Source organism: Apus apus, chromosome 3 (assembly GCF_020740795.1).
Source record: "Apus apus isolate bApuApu2 chromosome 3, bApuApu2.pri.cur, whole genome shotgun sequence".
NCBI classification, from domain to species: domain Eukaryota; kingdom Metazoa; phylum Chordata; class Aves; order Apodiformes; family Apodidae; genus Apus; species Apus apus.
This window is the reverse complement of record NC_067284.1, coordinates 7,130,348-7,149,837: the sequence shown is the minus strand read 5'-3', so window position 1 is coordinate 7,149,837 and position 19,490 is coordinate 7,130,348. Positions and strand designations below refer to the sequence as shown.

The 19,490-nt window shown below is 42.7% G+C and overlaps 2 protein-coding genes and 1 long non-coding RNA gene across 9 annotated transcripts in view; 1 reads left to right on the top strand and 2 right to left on the bottom strand.

Annotated features, from left to right (window-relative positions):
* The window catches only part of PNISR (PNN interacting serine and arginine rich protein), a 28,286-nt gene extending 16,842 nt beyond the window's left edge, over positions 1 to 11,444 (bottom strand). Inside the window, exon 1 of the mRNA XM_051613942.1 lies at positions 11,293 to 11,444. The gene's annotated coding sequence lies outside the window, so the exon portion shown is untranslated. The remainder of the gene's footprint in view (positions 1 to 11,292) is intronic.
* A 91-nt stretch (positions 11,445 to 11,535) lies between these two features.
* On the top strand, positions 11,536 to 19,322 carry LOC127382391 (uncharacterized). 2 transcript variants are annotated; one of them, XR_007888940.1, is made up of 3 exons: positions 11,536 to 11,894; positions 16,029 to 17,916; positions 18,008 to 19,322. It is a non-coding gene; the product is annotated as an uncharacterized LOC127382391 (long non-coding RNA). The 2 variants fall into 2 exon arrangements; XR_007888941.1 differs by having other exon boundaries at positions 15,688 to 17,916.
* USP45 (ubiquitin specific peptidase 45) overlaps positions 12,999 to 19,490 on the bottom strand; it is a 60,093-nt gene continuing 53,601 nt past the window's right edge. For all 6 annotated transcript variants that reach the window (XM_051613947.1, XM_051613949.1, XM_051613945.1 and 3 more), the window contains exons 14-18: positions 17,961 to 18,618; positions 16,235 to 16,332; positions 15,787 to 15,873; positions 15,176 to 15,329; positions 12,999 to 14,172 (exon numbers count right to left, since the gene is read on the bottom strand). In XM_051613947.1, coding sequence (XP_051469907.1) covers positions 14,039 to 14,172; positions 15,176 to 15,329; positions 15,787 to 15,873; positions 16,235 to 16,332; positions 17,961 to 18,618 — 1,131 coding nt within the window. In that variant the 3' untranslated portion in view covers positions 12,999 to 14,038. The remainder of the gene's footprint in view (positions 14,173 to 15,175; positions 15,330 to 15,786; positions 15,874 to 16,234; positions 16,333 to 17,960; positions 18,619 to 19,490) is intronic.

Here is a 19,490-nt window from a genome sequence, read left to right as displayed (position 1 = left end):
CAAAGCAGCCAGTACCACCCGGGTGGCCAGCTAGGAACATAACCCCAGCCATTGGGATGAGCAGGACACAAACAGCCCCACAGACAGAGCCGGTGCTCAGCAGGCAGAAGAGGAGCAATTAGAGCAGATCCTGCTTGCAGAGGGATCTCGTGCTTAGTGCCTCCACATTCACACAATTAATGACATGACTGCATAGGAAGAGAGCATCACACTACAAAAATGCACAGTGAAAAAGCTGTACATAACATCGTGGGGTGCTGGGTCATGTGAAGAGGAATGCAAGCTCATATCTGCATACTTCTGTCAAAGTTTGATTTTTAATCTGAAAAACTGTAGATCGCCTTGTTTTGAGGCCACTTACATTCAAACCAGTACAAAAACCACACAAGTATGGCTCAGAAAAAAAACAGTTCATAGAATCTTAGAATACGCTGAGTTGGAAGGGACCCACCAGGATCGAGTCCAACTCCTGTCCCTGTGTAGGACACCCCCAAGAATCACACCATGTGCCTGAGAGCATCATCCAAACGCTTCTTGAGCTCAGGCAGGCTTGGTGCTGTGACCACTTCCCTGGGGAGCTTGTTCCAGTGCTCAACCACCCTCTGGGTGAAAAACCTTTCACTGATATCCAACCTAAACCTCCTCTGATTCAGCTTCCTGCCATTTCCCTGAGTCCTGTCATTGGTCACAGGAGGGAAGAGACCAGTACCTGCCCCATCTCCTCCCCTGGTGAGAAAGCCATAGACTGCAATGAGGTCACCCCTCAGCCTCCTCTTCTCCAAGCTGAATCAACATGCCTTTTGGGGGAGCTTTAAGCAAGACCAGATCAACTTTGGAGCAGGGAAGAATAAACCTACTTTAGTATTTTCACTCTTTTTGTGCCAAATTATATATACATTTTTTCTATTCCAATGAACTCTTTATGCTATTCAAACTTTAGTAGCTGAAGACACTGTTCTTTTTTTTGTCTTTTGGGTAGGCTTTTTTTACATTTTTATCTGTACCCAGGAAACTAACTTAGAATCACAGAATGGTTAAGGTTGGAAGGGACCCTAAAGATCATCAGGTTCCAACCTCTCTGCTATGAGCAGGGACACCTCCCACCAGACAAGGCTGCACAAGCATCATCCAACCTGCCCTTGAACACCTCCAGGGAGGGGGCAGCCACAGCTTCTCTGGGCAACCTGTTCCAGCACCTTACTGCCCTCATGGGGAAGAATTTCTTCCTGATGTCTAACCTAAATGTCCCCTCTTTCAGTTTAATACCATCACACCCCTCGTCCTCTCACTACAAGCCCTTGTCAAAAGCCCTTGTCCTCCCCAGCTTTCCTGTAGCCCCTTCAGGCACTGGAAGGTGTTATGAGGTTTCCCTGGAGCCTTCTCTTCTCCAGGATGAGCAGCTCCAACTCTCTCAGCCTGTCTTCATAGCAACTCAACTTACACCAGTTGAGTGTACGAGTGGCTAATAACACACTTGATGCCATGTTTCTGCTGGCTCTGCCATACTAAGCTCTCCAAGTACTCGTTCATACGTATTTCATACAATTTGAAAAGTGTATTAATAAAAAAGAAAATAAATGAATAGACGACTATAATGAATAATAAATTAATAAAAGAAAAATGAATTTCAGAAATTCTGGTAGCACTTTTTAAACTAAATGCATGATACCTTGGAAAAAGTTTGCAAAATTCCTCTAAAATAAACTCAGCAAAAGATTTAGAAAATTAAATTGTTCCTCCAATAATGTAAGGGGCAAGGTTTGCATGTAAGTGAATGCAAACAAAGTTTTCCTACAGTCAAAGGAATCTAAGTTTCCTTTATGGAAGTGTAGCAATATAAAGACAGCTCTACAAATTCAACTGAAGTAGAACCCCCTACACACACTTTTTACCTAACAGGATCAGATGAGATTTATTTTTACTGGACTGGCTAAATTTTTGTCTTAAAATCTTGGACATTCTGGATTTATTTTTTTTTACATGCTCCAGCCAATAAAATTAGCTAGTAATAAACTTTTGTACCTGTTAAAATGCTTATCAATTACCTGTTCCTCATGGATTCTGCAATAGAAGGATGTTCAGTATTCTAGCCTTTTTTCTTCACTCTCAGCCTGCTGATCCTCACCATGGACAAACTGAAGCACCAGTCTGGAGCATAAGGTGGTCTAAGGTAACAAACATCTCCAGATCTCCCCTCTATAACCCACACCCAAGATAGCAACTATTTTACAAGGTGTTCAAAGAAATTAGTTCAACTGTTGTTTATTTTTTTGTGTGGGGGAGATAAATCATTCTGCAGCTATATCAACTGGCATCTGAAAGGTGACCAAGAGACACAGGAGACAGTGATTTTAGGTGGCAGCAGCAGTGTTTGTTCCCCTCCTGGCTTTCCTCTCCTCAAGTTATCATGCCCTAAGCTGCTCCTGAGGGAAGTGGTGCCAAAAGACTCCACCATCTCCCCATTAGAGAGCAGCACTGACCCAGGTCACCTAGCACTCCTCTAGGCTGCTCCCAGCTGCATTTCATGTGTCAGCATGGACCTGGGACCCAGTGGGCAGTCAGGATGTGTCTGTACTGGTTTGGAAGGTCAGAGACTTTCATGCAGTGCCAGCTGGCCTCAGGGCCAGAGTGAAAAACCCAGTCAGGTTTTAGCTGCTAGCATACATAGCTGCTTCTCCATCACTCTGCAATATAATATGGCCCAGAGTCTTCAACTTTCCCCAGAGAGATTATTTGATCTTATTATTGCTATTCTGGGGAGAGAAATCAGGTGGAGAAGGGCAAAGGAAGAGGTCAAGACATGGAGCTGATTTCTATTTTGATGCACAGCAGTATGACAAGACAGTAACAACTGTGTAAATCCTTGAAGATCTTCAATATTTGGTTAATCCCATTCATCCCATCCAGAGCAGACCAATATAAAAATCACTGCTGTTTGAAACTGCTACTTTTAGTTTGTGAACTGCATTTGAAAGCTTTTAATTCTGCATTGCATTTGTACTTTCACTGTTTACCTCAAGAAATCTTGATTTTCATAGGTTGGCAACTATAAAACATGCTGGCTTTGAAGTACAGATTTATTAGCAAATTTGGTGTAAAAAAATTCTTTACTAGTCATAAATACATACTACACAAATACTTAAGCAATTACATCACTTTCTTTTCATGCAACTGTACATGCAAAAGCCCTTTTTCAAATATAATGTGAAAACTGGCCAAAACTATTTCTCATTTTCTATTTATTTCAACTCTTCATCACTGTTGTGCTGTTTTTTTGGACAGAAATAGGAATTGCATACAGAGGAATAAAATCAGCACCTTAAGATGTTTATAAAACTAACCTTAACATAGACTGGCTGAAAGAGAAGACCACATGTATTGAAATTATTTTAGTATCGAAAGCTAAATGATTTACTTCAGCATGTACTATTCAGAGCCAGTGAACAGAAGGTATTTGTTCTAAGGCCTCCATCTATATGGTGACCTGAAACATCAATTGCTGAGAAACAGCCTGTCCTGCTTTTTGCTCTCCACTTAAAAGTTTCCTGCCCTTTTTCCAAATTGTTTTGCTAAGAACTTAAGTGTTTAATGGATTCATCTGCTTTTAAGTGTCAGAGGCAAACTAACTGGCTTCAGCTCTTCATTTTAAGTTATCATATTCTAAAAGATAACTACATAAATCTTATATAGAGACAAATCTATTAAATTCTTCGCACACAAGCTATTTGATGTTAATCTTTTTTTACATAAAAGTAATGTAACATTGCATACAGCTTGTGAAACTTTACTGAGTATAAGAACCTTTCAACAGAATCTTGATATTGTCCCATCAGACATCACAGACATTTTAATTTATTAATGACACTATTTTAAAGATATCATAAGTAAAAGCAGAATGAGGCAAGTCTTATGATAACAAACAAACCAGCTACAAGAGTTACCAAAAGAATACTTTTGAACCTCAGTGCCATAAACTGGAAAGCACAGAAACTACTTCTAAAATAACTCACAAAATAGTAAAAAAAATGTAACCTGTTCTCAATAATTTTATATTTAGTGCAAGAGATTGATTCACCTCCAATACTGAGGGGGAGTGGGGAAGCAAACCCAAAACCAACAGTGCCTCTCTCCCACCAAATCAGTAACTTGAGGCTTGAAACAGCTGAAATCTCTTGTAATAATGTTTGTGACAAGAAGCAAACATCATTGTATTGAGACACGTCAAGTAGTAATACTGGAGAAAAAAGAATCAAAGTCCTCTCCCACCTAGTTAAAATGTGCATTGCCAAAACTAACTTGGGATGCTGCCATGTGAATTATAAACAAGTTTTCACTTCTTAAAAGGTCCCAAATCAGCATCACCTCAAAAAAAAAAGAGGCTTCACCTAACACAACAGACAGCTCTGAGCCTCCTTCCCACTAGTGAAACAAGGACAAACACACAGGAGAGCATCCAAGCTGCAATTAAATAAGCTTTATTTTCCACTGAAAGGCAGGGCAGATGAATACCGGCTAAAATCTACTTCATCTACTACATTCAAGCATTTGCAAGACTCTAACTTACTAACAGAGGGTTACGCTGAGAAGTCATTTAGACACTCTGTTTGCAATGTCACCAGTGCCTACAACAGGTTTTGAAAAGCAAACAGGCTGTAAGAATGGATTCATCTCACTAGGACCTACTTGCACAGGAAAACACAGACGCTACCCTCCCTTATGATGATGGGTTCTTTTACTTAGCTGCTCTATTCTCCAATTCGACTGGATGTAGCCTTTCTGCTTTCTCTATCTCCAGCAAACACAAATAAACAAAAGAACACTTATTGATGCTTCAAGAGCTGTTCCCTGATGTCAGATCACAGAACAGGAACCTGAATCTATTAAAAATCTGTTTACCAATAAAAAAACAGAAGCCAATTCAGGGTCCTTTTTGTTTTTTACAGAAACACAATCACATGGGAAAAACACCCCATCAGTTCACATTTCATTTCAGTTACACGTATTTAACAGGTTTTGAAAAGTTATTGTGATGTCTCAAAATTCTGCTAGAGCTTTTAAGGGCAGACATGTTCTGAAATATGTTGTATTGTATATTTTAAACATATTCCTTTTCAAAGGTTGGACCTACTGCAACTTAATTCAAGGGCAGATCTACTGAAGTTTTATTATAGCAATATTATACTGCTGTTACTAAAACATGCCACCTTGCTGGTGATAAAAGCAGACACAGTGGCATAAAGGGACTTACCTTGATCCCCAGCAAGTAGCAACCTCTGAGAGCCAACAGCTCCCAGAAAAATTTCAAGTGGATGTCAGACTCTGTACCATATTTTAGTATTTTGCCCAACAAAAGGCTAGGTGAAGACAGAGAAAGACCAGATATTTTTAAAGGCACCTTTCCACTCCTCCCCTTGATTGTGATGTGCATCTCAGCTACAGATTACTCCTCAGTGTTAAGCTTTCTTTTAGGAAAAAAAGCATCTCCTTCAACTTGCTTATTTTTCTGCAAAACAGGTATTTTCTGATATGATTGTATGATGTGTCCAGACACACCACACACACTGAAAACTATGCAATTAGAAGCTACTTAGCAGTAACAAGTCTTGAGTGGAAATTCATATGCTCAACTTTAACTCTGAGAGACTGCCTCCAGCACTCCCCACAAAACAGTTATCTTGAAGCAAATGACAGACTTTCACACCAATGGAAAAGCCACCCCACCAAGTATAGAATGGTTTTCCTTATGATTTCCCAGTGTCACAGAGCTTGGTGAAGGCTCCCATGGTTAGTTGCCCACTGTTTTTCAGACTAGGCCACCAACAGAACTTGAGCTTGAACAGATGTGCTCAGATTCCTTGGACAACTCTACCTCAGGAGTTTCATAGTGTTAGCCCATAAAATCCATTATCCAGTTTAACAGCATTTGTGCAGAGGTAGCTGTGCTCAGACAACAATGGAGAGGAACAATCTTAAGGACTGAGGCTCAGTCCTGCAGATGTCAAAAGACAAAGCCCACTTGTCACCTGCAGACCTCTCTTTCTTACACTGCCAGCAACAGAAGATAAAAATATCAAGAAATTTCCTCTGGAAGGATAAGCAAGACCTACCCTTAAATAAAATTTAATAGAGTTAATGGATAATCTGAATTGCTCCAATTCACGGAGATAGTCCAAGACCAGAAGCACAGAGACTTAGGAAGTTAGCTCTGCCCCAGAAGAGCATCAGGAAGATAACTAACCATATCTAGTTGGCCAGATGATCTGTCAGACTCTTTCTTGCTCCTTCTGAGAACCTCCTGTCATTGCAACATGCTCTTCTCCAATATGAATACTACACAGAATCCAAATTGCACAGACCACCTTACACATTAACATCTTCTGCAGAAGAGGAGATCCAAGGATTCCAAATGGCTTGTCCCATGAAACTCATGGAAATTTATATCTTGTCAAGTATTCTTTGGAAGATGAAATTAAATAGGATATTTCTTAGAAGCAAAATTACTTTAACCCAAAAGAATCAGGAGACAGGCGACTGTGGAGCCTACAGAACCAGAGCAAATAATTGTGTTCTGATGCAAAAAAGAGGCTGTTCCATCACCTTTCTGATACCATTACTCATCATCCCTGAATGGCAGGTCTACATGCAACATGAGATGGCCTGACAAGTTTTACTTGCAGTTTGCACTCTAACAACATAGCTGCAGAAGTTCTTTTGGTGACTAAAGATCTTGTCTTGCAGGCCTCTCAAAAAAGCACAGAAATATCCATTATCTAAATAAACAAGCTGAAACTCCAGGCCATCATGAATACTTTGAGAACCCCTACACAGCCATTCTCTGAACCCCAGGGTTTAAAGACAACACACTCTTTTTGATACTCCATTCATCAGTGACATATCAAGGTAAAAAAAGCAGATATTCCATCTCCTCTAAGATAACCTGCCACTCCAGCTGTGACTTTTTGACTATCCTCAGGTCTATAGAAGAGCTGAAGGGAAAAGACCCCGAGAGGAAGGGGTCCCACTTTATAAAAAACTGCAAGTATTCTGTGGGCAGAGCTTTTCTGTCCCATACAGACTTAGGCTCTGAAGACGGACCCAAAGGAAAACGGAGACATCTCAGAAGCAGAGGCCCTTGCCATCAACAGCCTGATCTCTTCACCTTTTGTGCAAGCTCCTTGTTCTAATGCAATGTCTTTTCCTTTCATTGGCTCTGTGAAGCTCTAGCATAGTGACTGAAGGTTTACAGTGAATTTCCACGATGAATTTTGTGGAACTGTTCCATTGCAAACAGGATAAATCTAACCATACATTCCTAATACCTGGAGCAAAGCAGTTCGTAGAAAGACAGGAACTAAACTCATGCAAGCTGAATAGTGCTGCTTGAGAGCTGTTCCACCTTCCTTCCTTCTACTATGCTGTCGCTTCATAAGGGTCATGATACCATAGACATCACTGATGAGGCTGGAAGGACTATTGGATAAATACTCTAGGGATACAACCCCAACAGTTCACATGCTTCTCCCAAGGAATTATTTAGAGCAGCTCATCCATGGTATTATTGACATGGTATTACATCCAATCAAGCTGGAGTCCAAATTCAATAAAGGACACAAACTGTAGAAATGTGCTCCAACAGGAAGGAAATGGAAGCTGAGCACTTCTTCCATGACTGTGGAGCTGGAATAAAGAATATTTTACTGTAAGAATCTGTACACAATGAGTGTGACTGAAAAGAGGGATGCAAGAAGAAAAATTTAATGCAGAAAGGGACCACAAGAGACTCCACAGTGAACACCTCTGCAGCTGAAAAGATCTAGGAGCATGGAAAAGTGCTGTACCCTATGCATGCATGTAAGAACAAACTCTAGGAATTTCTCCACAAGGGCTGCAGACACACGTTCACTCAGAGTTGCAAAAAATGCATACCACTGCTCAGACAAAACCACACCAGCTTCCTTTTTATTTGGGAAAACAAATATTTACTACTATATTATACTCAGCTGCTGATTAGAAAATGAAGCATTTATGGGGCAAGTCAAGTTTGCAATGAATCAGAGAGAGTTAAAATAACTATCCTGACTGCTACTCTGGTTTCACCCATCGCCCTTTTAGCTGGCCAAAGACTTCTGTGCAGCACCTAAGTTGTTGCAAGTATTTAATGCCCAGATAGTGTGCTTCTTTTTTCTTCCTGAGAACCAGAAGCAACACCAATGTGCCTGCTGGGTTGTGTTAGCAAGGTGTCCAGTGAAAAAATGTATAAAATTCTTCCAGCGCTCAGACAGCTCTGCATCACTAGAATGCTGGAAGGCAACTTTCAGTTACTCCACTGCATTTTTTAACATCAGAACTATTCCTTCTCACATGGAAGAACAGAGGCTTTCCAAATACACAACCAAGATCCAAAATACAAAACCAGAAAAAGAACTGTAAAAAACAGCTTGTTCGGTTTCTACAAAGTTCTCCAGAACCTGGCTCACACATCAGCATGTCTGACTAATATTTACAGTGCTACCAAGATGAAGTAGGCTGAACAAAGGCCAAATTTAAAAAAAAAGTACTATGAAAACTTCTTCAGTGAGTCATTCAAGCAGTGGAGCTTCCAAAGTCTATTATTTTAAACTTCAATCCACATATCCACTGAGCTGAGGCAAATCTTAAAAGAATAAAAGGACCAGATATTAGCAACTCAGGCATCATTTTTTATTTTCAGGACATAAGGACAAACATGTGCTTTATCATAAAGCACCAAAACCACTGCTAAAACATTTAGTATCACACAAATGTCACAGTAACTCAAGTAGTTTAAGTCAAAACTCTATTGGGTTGGAGGAAAAAAAGAAGTCTGGTCTGATTATTTTTTGAACATGTCATTCCACTAGAAGCCTTGATGCTAGATTTTCACTTAGCCATGTAACACAGCATTCTTTCCTTTCTCAACTGTCCATCTGCAACTTCTCCCTTGATGAACATGCTCTGCATAAAAAATGTATTGTACAAATAAATAAGTAAACAAACAACTATTCCTTGATGGTCATGAGCAGATATTGCCCTCAATCAAAAATACAGTTGCCAGTTAAGGAAGAGAGATCAACTAGTGATGAAGGGAAGAATGTTTAATGAAACCTACCCACATTATTATTTGTTGCCAAAGAAGACTTACTATCATCGTATACCTTAGTCATGAAAAGAAGGGAGACTGGACACTCCTGTCTCTGTAATAACTTTGCATAATCCTGCACCTAACTGAAAAATAAACATGGTTAAGGCTCCTCTCTACCTCTACAGGTTGCACGGCGAGTTGTCCACTAAAAAGCTGTGGAACTGTGCTAAATTTGTGGACTCTTTAAGCCCTGCAATACCTCTGAACTCAAAAGTGGGGAAACCATTCTTTCAGAGCAGGAGTTGCATGTCACCTGTGAAAGCCACAATACAAGAAGTCTAATAATGCGGAGATGACACAAGGTTTGCTGCTGCCCCAAATAAAAAAAACAGTAGCTTGTCTTCTGACTTGTCACTGAACTGTCAGCAATGCTAGCAGCAAAGGCAGGGCTCATAGTTCCTGGTGTTCTGCCATCAGGGCGAGCCAGAGCATCTGTCACCTCCACGAGGGGCACATTGCCCAGCATGGCCTGACTTCAGAATTTGAAAGATGGCAATTACCTAGACATGGTAATTTAGCTGGACTGGAGTGTTACTTGTAACCCTGTCTCTGTAAAACGATGCTGGAATATTGTCTGTTGGTAGACATGCCTTATGCTTTGAAGACTACATTCCTCTTCTTTAAAAGGTGGCTTGACCCTTTGCCTTAAAAGAAATCCTTTAGAGCATCCCCTGCTCCCTCTCTCCCATGGCTTTCAGTAAAGACTGTTTGTTCACAAACACTTACAGGTATGACTGTAAAAGAAAAAAAAAACAACCAAGGTGGCTGAATAGTCTGTACAGCAATTTATTCCAGAAACTTGATATACTTTAGCTGGGCTAACACACCATAGAATCATCCAGCTGTCTGGGTTGAAAGGGTCCTTCAAAGACCATCTGGTCAAACACCCCTGCCATGGGCAGGGACATCCTGCACTAGACCAGGGTGCTCAAAGCCTCATCCAACCTGACCCTGAAACACATCCAATGATGGGGCATCCACAGCTTCTCTGGAAAACCTGTCCCAATGTCTTATTACCCTTATAATAAAAAATTCCTTCCTTAGGTCCAATCTAAAGCCACCCCCTTGCAGTTGAAAACCCTTGTTCTGTTACTGCAGTCCCTGCTAACAAGTCTCCCTCCATCTTACAGGCCCACTCTGTGTATTGAAAGGCCACATAAAAGTCTCCCTGATGACTTACTTCTCCGCACTGAATAACCCCCACTCTCTCAGCCTTTCCTCACAGGTGTTCCAGCACTATGCCCACCTTTGTGGCCCTACGCTTAACTGAAAGGCCTAGCACATACCCCCCAAGTTTAGTTCAACGCTGAATGTTGTGGGATCGCCTGAAAAAGCAGGGAGAACCTGCGTGGGTAAGGGCTTCATACAGAAAGGCTGGCAAACCTGTTGGCCTCTGTGAGGACTGGAACAACAAGCCACCCAGCCAGGTGGAGGTATCTCCCAAATGCCGCCGCCTGTGAGGATATTGTCAGCTTCAGTTCTCTGGAGCCCTCCAGCGGAACGCACTCCTGAGAATCGCCCCTTAAACCACACGGCACGGCACGAAACCTTCCACCCAGCCCGCTTTCCCCGCGCGGAGCCGGTCCCGGCGGCACGCCTTGCCTCCTAGCCAGCCCCCCGCCGACACAAGCCGGGCCCTCTCCCCTCAGCACCCAGGGCCGCTGCCCTCACAGCCCCGAGCCGCGCTCCCGGGCCGGCCCGGGGCCTGCCCCGCTCCCCGAGCCCCGGGAGGCCGCGCGCATGCGCAGTGCCGGGTAACGGCGCCGGCCCCGGGGACCCCCCCGGGGTGGGGGGGCGGGGCAGGGGAGGGGGCGCTGCGCATGCGCGCTGGGCCGGACGGGGTCCCGAGGGCTGCCCGGCGCCCCCCGCCCCGCGCATGCGCCGCGGGCCCGCCGGGCTGCGGGGCAGAAGGAGCCTCCCGCTCGGGTGCGGGCCGCCCGTCCCGCCCCGCCCCGCCCGCTCCTCACGCCCCGCCGAGGGGCCGCGGCCAAGGCGCGGGGCAGCTCCAACGCCTCCCGGCTCGGCCGGGCTGGGAGAGGAGGAGGAGGAGCGAGGGGAAAGAGCGGGTCATGCTCGACACCCGCCGGCCCCCCCCGGGAGCGCTGGCGAGCGCAGCCTGCCCCGCTACTTACGCTCTCCCCCGCCTCGCACCGCAGGCGCCGCCGCCGCCGCCCCGCTCCGCTCCGCTCCTCTTTCGCTCCCCGTCTTCACCAACAAGACAATATGGCGCCTGCTTGCGCTCACCCGGAAGTAAAACCCGTCACGGTGCTGACCCGCGCCTGCCCCGCGCCAGCGCCCCTCGCCGCCATCTTTGCTAAGGGCGGGGGGGGGAGGGCGGGGCCTCCCCCGGCAGGCAGCGCCGCCGCCATCTTTACTGAGGGCAGCCCCGCACCTCGCCGCCGCCCTGCGGGACGGGGAGCGGGGCTTCGGGATCCCGGCCCCGCAGGGATCCGGGTGCCCCGCAGGTGGGCGCCGGTCAGACGGTGCGGGCAGCCCGGGAGCGGGTGAGGCTGCGCTCGGTGGCTGCGGCTGCCGCGAGATGCGTGAGGCGGGCCCGCCCCGCTCAGGTGCGGCCGTTCCGGGGCGGGACGGGCCCTGAGCACCCGCAGCCTTCGTGCAGCGGGACCTTCGCTGACTCGGAACATCCACGTTACCTGGACGTGACAATTGCGTTTCGATCTGTGAAGGTAAAATAACCACCACAACAACAACAAAATTAAAGCACAAATCCGCGGTAAGTAGCTCTTCTCCGTGGGTGTGAGGGCAGGGGTGAGCTGGGGTTGTGCTGCTGCTGGAGGAGCAGGGTTTGTGAGCCAGCGCCGGGCTTACCCCGCTGATCGCTGCCTTTCCTGCCTGCGGAGTCATCTGCTGTAACCGCCCGAGGCATCCATCAGCTGATCGTCGGATAAACCCTCATAAAAACCCACAGGGAATAACACTTTGCTATCAATCTGCAGGAAGTGGGAAGCTTAAAGAAACTTGGGCTTTACTTCAGGGAGTGGTTTGATGGGAAGATGCTGGTGCCACTCGTGTGACTGTGAGCTGAAGTGTGCTAGACTTCTTTTTGGTGTTGCAGCGGCTGGACCCAGAGTGCTTTCCAGAGACAGAAGTGTTCTGGAAGGTGGAAGTCTGTCCAGCACCAGCTGATGCACAGCTGGAACCCTGGAGTGGTACTTCTGGGTGGGCAAGCTTTAAGACACCATCGAAGCTGGGGATGTGAGTGCACAGCCTCATTTTGACCTAAACAGGGGAGTTTTACTTTGGAAAATAAAATCCTGTGTTACCAGGGGCTCACTCTGTTACGATGATCAATGGATCTAAAATACATCTAAACTAAACCTCAGCTGCTTGAGCAAATGCAAGTAGGGCAGGTTTTGCTGTTTTATTATGGAAAAGAGTGGATGCAGGTGGGATGAAGCTCTGAAACAGAGCTAGAGAATAGGAAAGATGTGCTAAAGTAGGTATGACAACACATGGCAGAGACAGTCATAGGGAAGGCATGTTTTTTTTCACCAAAAACGTTTCCATAAATGCTAATAGTAAGCAGAAATAAACATAGCCTTAACCAAAGGGCAAGCTGGGGCAGGATGTAACTGTTTCAGAAGTCATTTGTATTTCAGTAATTGCTTATTAAATCATTTCATTTGCGACACAGCTTCAAAGCAGTCATCAGAGTTTGACCCTAAAATACATCTAATTACTCTCTGGGTTGGAAATGAGACATAACCAAAGGAAGTAACAACTCAAAACAGGGCAGTCAAACAGGATACAGAAACAAGTTCTGCCAGGAGGGCACCTGCTGCCCTCCACCAATGACAAAGGGAAGTCCAGACACATACCAGAGGGCAAAAGTCATCATTTACTGTCCAACTCACACACACAATGCAAAAATAATGTGTAGTTTATTACTCCTGTGAGAAAAGTATTCAGCAACAGATAAACAAATTCATGTTTAGAACCAAAAGTAACAGAATTACCCAGTTAGGCTTAACCCCCATACATATTCATACATAAGCTATATGCTGTACATTGTCATAATTATGAAGTTGAAAATTGACTAAATACAGAGGTATTTGCAAATCTCTTTCCTAGTGGGTAAAATGACAAGATATATTGATGGATGTATGGTGTGCATGTGTATATGCACACACGTGTGCATACATCTTCACACCAAGTGTACATTTATACCTATATAAACAGGAGTACATTGCTACACCAGAGCCAGCTGGAGACAGCTGAAAGGGTACTGGGGAGCTGAGGAGTCACTGCCACTTTGTAGAAGCCACGTTTTCCCAGTCTATTCCCAGCTCTATCAGGAAAGTGCACTGCAGCATGACCCAGAGACAGCTGCTGGGTTATTCCATTCTGGAAACACTGTGCTTTCCAACTACTACACAGAGAGGCAACACAATTGGACAGGTTCTGGTTTGCAGAAATCTTCACAGCTGAGATCCAAGCCAGTGGTGGGAAGGCTCTGGACTAGATCACAAGCAGTTGAAATACTTGCTATTGTTACTGTACACCAGCAAATCCAGGCACTTAACGCTACCAGCATTTTTATTCTCAACTGCTCTAGAGCTATGGGTGAAAGCTTTTCTTCATTAAAATAAAGAACTAACTTTCCAGAGACCTTACACCATCTTACATTCTAATGGTACTGTATTTTAATGAATCCAGGAATTTTAAATGTTTGGCAAAGTGCATACTTTAAAGAGAACCATTCAGGTATTTCTAATAGCTTGACTGAACTTCAGAGTCAACATATGATAAATTCTCTACAAGATAAAGGCACAATATTTACAGGTACTCTTACCACTGCAGCTTTATATAAGATAAACTAAATAGCCACTACCATCTTTTAAATTAAACTGTTGAGATTTATAGGAATAATCTTTCATAAAAAAGTAGATATGCTTGTGCATTGAGTACTCTTGATTCTGGAACCATCTGAACGTGGGCATCACTGACATATACCCACTGTCCTCCTGATGCTCCCATGGCTTCTTTTAAACCTGAAATGCAAAAGGAAAAGAAGATGTTTCTTCAAGAAAAACTGGTGGAAGACAAGACTTACAAATATACACTGCCATCACCTTTCCCATATTTCTTCAAAAAGCCTAAGACATTTCAGGCACAGCTGAGTTCTAACAGTCAGGTATGTTCTGACATAAAGAAAAGAAGTATTTCAGCAGTTGACTAGTGTGAAATGAAGACCACAACAAGATCCCCTCCATTCTAACAATCATTGCAAGGAAAAGCATAAAACTGAGGGAGACTTCTGTTTCAATAAAAATTGTCCTACTGGGAAATGAGCTTCAAGTGCAAAAAATACACAGGATAGAGCTTGGTTCTCACTCCCCCCATGAAAGGGAACAGTGAACATGTCTACCTTACTCTGACAGCTCATCTTTCTTGCCTCCACAAATCATTCATTCACTAGCAGATTCTATGCCAGAATCTTATTCCATTCTGCATAGTGAATAAGAACCAGAATGCTGTTCTCAAACTACCAGCAGAAACCTTGTATCCTTCACTAAAATGTTTATTGCTTTTCACATTAAACCACAGTATTCCAGATTTTTATGCATGAAAAAATTACCAATCCTAGGAAAGGTAAAATGCTCAAACGGATGGAAAATTTTATTTAAATTGTCATGGATTTGGCTCTTGCTCTAGAACATTTTCAAATACCAAAAATGCTAAACAATTACATTTTACAGGGCACAACTATTCATCTGGACATAGTATTTTTTACTAGGAAATAGAGAAAAGTTTTCCATTGACTCTCTGTTGAAAAACTGAACCAATGTTCCATTATTCACTCAGCTCTATGTGGGGTTAAATGTACTGGGTGTAACAGGAAAAAAAAAAAAAATATTTATGTGGCCCTAAAAATAACAGAATGTTCTGAGCTTAAATAATTATTTGTTATAAATCCCCTTAAGCATAAGGAGCTGTAGCCAGTGGTTGCTTTTGGTTTTACTCACAGAGGAAGGGGGATCTGTTTGTACATACCTAGAACATTTTTAGTGGTAGAAATATGCTCTAGTAATTTCTTGGAAGGTGTCCTGACTTTCACATACGCTGCATAATGACCACCTCTCATGGACCCACTGTGCTCCACTATTCCATAGAGGCTGTACAACACTCTTGCACCATCTGTAACATTCTGCATTCCCAGAAACACAGAAAACAAACATAAATCATGTTACATTTATATTTTACATTCATATTTTACAGATAACTAGCTTTCAACTCTATTACTTCAAAAGAAGCAAACAGACATCTCCGGCAATTCCAATGGTGAAATGCATCTATTAAAAATACTAAAGAGTCTATTAATTGAATTTAGTTACCATGGGAGCAGCAGTATTTCTCCTTAATGCTGTTAAGATACCATCAGGGCACCACAGCTTAGCTACTGCTAATTAACATCAGTGATATCCTTGATCTGAATGGGATTTCAGTTAGTTATGACTCTGATCTTGGGATACTATTTGGAAACATTCACTCTCTAATTTCTTTAGGAAAGGAAGGAACAGTAATAATCCTCCTCACCGGTGTAACTGCTGCTGAGGACAACAACTGCTGAAGTACAATCAAAATAAAAGGTTTGAAATGTGTACCTTACAAGATGCAGAACAAAATGGTGCTAAGTCTAAAATCAGTGGGAAATCCACATGCCTGTTGACTTTCCGTAGACTCAAACCAGCCTTCAAAAGAGAAGGGGAAAAAAAGACTGTAAGATAAATATTCTTACTAGGAAGCTTTCCAAAGCTAGGGTGTATTACTATATTATTAAAATAAACCAAAACCAAGAATAATATTGTAACTGATTTAACCATTCTTTGTCATGTTTTCAATACAGTGCCTGCTGCACATGAGCATGATGGACACCTGTAAGGATTCCCTGGACACTGGCTGAAGGGATTAGTCAAGAAACCATAAGCATGTTTCAAATAGTGGTTCTACCAGTTCTCCCTATAAAACCCAAGTACTGGTATGCACAATGAACTGGAAGAACTGCCTCTGCTAGTGAGGAGGAGGAATATACAAGAAGGTTTGGGGATTTACCTGGTGGAATCTTTTCAGGTGGAGAATAAGAACAGCAGGAACAGAAGAAATCAGCAGCTGTTTCCGAGCATTTGTGTAGACACCTTCCATTTTTTTGTCTGCATTTTTGAATATCAAAATAAATGGTGAAGTGAAGGCAGTCACACAGAATTTCAGTATTTTTTAAACATCTGACAGAGCAGATCTGGGTAGCAGTGATTTCGTACATGTTACATAAAATGGAAGGAAAATTTTGTGGAGTAACAAAAACATTCTCTCATTTCTCTAGTTTCTAATAAATATAATCTGCCAACTCTGAGCATCATTTTAGCCTGTTCTGTGCAAATCAAGATCAAAAGTTGGAAGCATCTACACTATCTAGGTCAGCCTGCTCACTGAGATTCCTACATTGCCTGTTACTAAAGCACCCAACTTTCCTGTGAAAACCATTTCACCTGAAAGAAATGGATGATCACTGGGACAAGAAATGGAAGGCAGAGGTCTCTTTATCTATGCTAACATGCTGAACTCTATGACAGAGATTAATTTTCCATTCATCTGTTCTTTCTGAATGACTACTTATTTCAGATTGCCTCATAACCTGCTGGCTTGAGCACATGGGATTGGAAAATGTGGACCAACCCTGCTATGGTGCAGAGGGGGCTGAACCCAGGGCTCCTAACAAAAGCAGCTCAGTGGTTAGCTGTACAGTAAAAGGGACCATACTACCAGTATTTTTTTTTTTTTGGCTGAATAAGTAATTTACTGATTTTACACATCCAAAGGAAATATTTCTTTTGAGGTAGAGTGAAGCATTTCATGTACAAGTTGGTGACTTCTTAGATCTTTTGTTTTAGAAGGAAAAATCATGATTAGTTGTGAAAAGGTTTTCCATTTTTCACTGTGCCCACAGAACATGCTATTTACGTAGCACAGTCCAATAATGATAAATGAATGAGTATAAAATACTATTTTTAGATTAGTTTTTCTGAATTTACTCATGCTTAACTTGTATCTCTGCAGGTATCTATAAATACACAGCAAATGGGTATTTTTGTTACTGTAAGACATCCCTTTATATTTTCTCTACAAACAATCAGAAAAGCATAATTTTTTATCCTCCTGAGTTACTATACTTGACAAAAAAAATCCTCCAGTCTGTTTTAGAAGGTTATTTTTCATTATATTTAAACTGATTTTCTTACTCAGTGAACCCTAATGGTACGCTTGGGCTATACAAACATTGAGGAAAACACTGTCAGAAGAAGATAGCTCTCTCATCCCCATTCTTACAAAGCTTTGTCAGGTTTTTTTTCCCTTTTCATGACAAGTGTCTTTGTTTGCCCCCCTTAAATACCTGATTACATTACTTCCCCGAGCATGTAAGTTGGTAGAGCTGAATAATGCAGCAATTACATCAAAGCTTCTAGAATTGTAAAGAACAGAAACAGCAGCAAAGACTAGTATGAGATGATGAGCCTATTCAGTTTACAGTCATCTTTGAATTACCTGTCAGATAAAAGATGCAAAAGAAATTCTAAGGGACACCTCCCATTGTGTTCTAATACGACCCGTAATATTGTTGCCTTCACAGGATGAAGTTTAAAGTTGTTACAAGCAAATTCTGCCTGGGGAGACATTTTCTCTTTAGCCACGAGGGGAAGGCCCACGCTGGAGCAATGAAAACAGCAGCGAGTGCACAGGTTTTGAGAGGCAATTTTGTAGTACTCATATAAAAGCACTTTACCTGTGGAGTTGGTTTTCTTCTGATACTTCTGTTTCCTTTCTGTGCAGCTCTCACACAGAAGCTTGTTGTTCCCCATGAGGAGCTCTACAGAGGTGAACTGATAAAGGCAGGACTGAACAGAACATTCCTTCGAGCTAGTTATGTAGCTTTGGGAAAGTGTCTGAAAAGCATTTTGAGGATTCTGGGAGAGTGAGGATTTGTCGACGGAGAACGTGGAATTATTTGATAAACCTACTGCGGGATCCCCACGGCTCGACTTTTTCTCTTCATTTTTGGTATCACAGAAGCTGAGTTTGGACATGGCAGTGGAGATCACCTCATCGTTGCTGTCACTGGGCTTTCTAATGGTGATGTGGTTGGTGCTGACACCAGACACCTTGCTGGAGGGGCTAAAATCTGTCTGCTTAGAAGCGCTTTCGCTTTCCGAGGCTTCACTGTCCGCATCAAAGCTGCTCTCGGAGCGACTGGCTTCCTTCTCACTGCCCTCAGTCTGACTGCCCGTGACAGCAGGATCTGCAGTTGGGTCTCTGGAGTACAGGACACCAGAGCTACCTTCCACCTCAAGCTTTTTGGTTTTTTCCTGCATGATAACAGGACTTCTTTCTTCTTCGTTCGAGGAAGCTTTTCTGGCAAGGCGCCTCTCCTGGTTCAGTTGGTTCTGTGTGATTGGAGCATTATTGTTTCAGTCACAGAGGGTAGAAACAGAAAACCATCTGTGATCTAACACAGCTTTTGAAACATGACACATTCAATCCAAATTAAACCTATTCTTTTCTATTCGCCATCTCTCACATGTTTAAAGCTACTTGAGCTCCTTAAGATCTTTTTAAACCAATTTGGGATTAGAAACCTACACTGCAACCATCTAAGAGCATTACACTTACTGCGAGATCAATACTTCCCACAAGTAGTTACACTCACTTCGTGACAGCTGTGGATGGCACATTTCAAGGGGTTTTCACTTAATCTAACTTAAGCTTCTAAAAGGATCTCAAACTTAATCTAGTCCCCTTGCCTTCCATCAGAGGGAGCAGCTGTTGAGCAGCCCTGGAAGAAAATTCAACTCGCCTTGTAGGCATTTGTCTTCAAACTAATTAAAGCATCCCTAGTCCTATGCTTGCTAATTTGTGAATTATCTGAAGTTGATATCTTTTATTTTATCAAGATTGCAAGAAAAAAAAAATCGATGCCACAGAAAACTACTACTACAGATTTAAAAAAAAACCCCACAACTTGAAGCTGCCATGATTTAAAGTGATATGTAAGTATTCTTTTCCTTCCAGGCCTTAAACTTACAAGCAAGTCAACAGTTTGGAAAATAAATAATAAAATACCAATAAGAATCACTAGAAACCTCAAAAACTGTTTTCCACGTGGATAATTTCTTGTCTCAGTTAAGCTTCCTTGCTTTATAAACAGAGATGAGGGAGAGCAACTTGTCTGAAATTACTGCTCATGTCCAGGAGTATTATGCAAACAGCAGGCAAAAAATGATTAAAATTGTGAAGCTTCCATTTCAGGAGAAAAGCC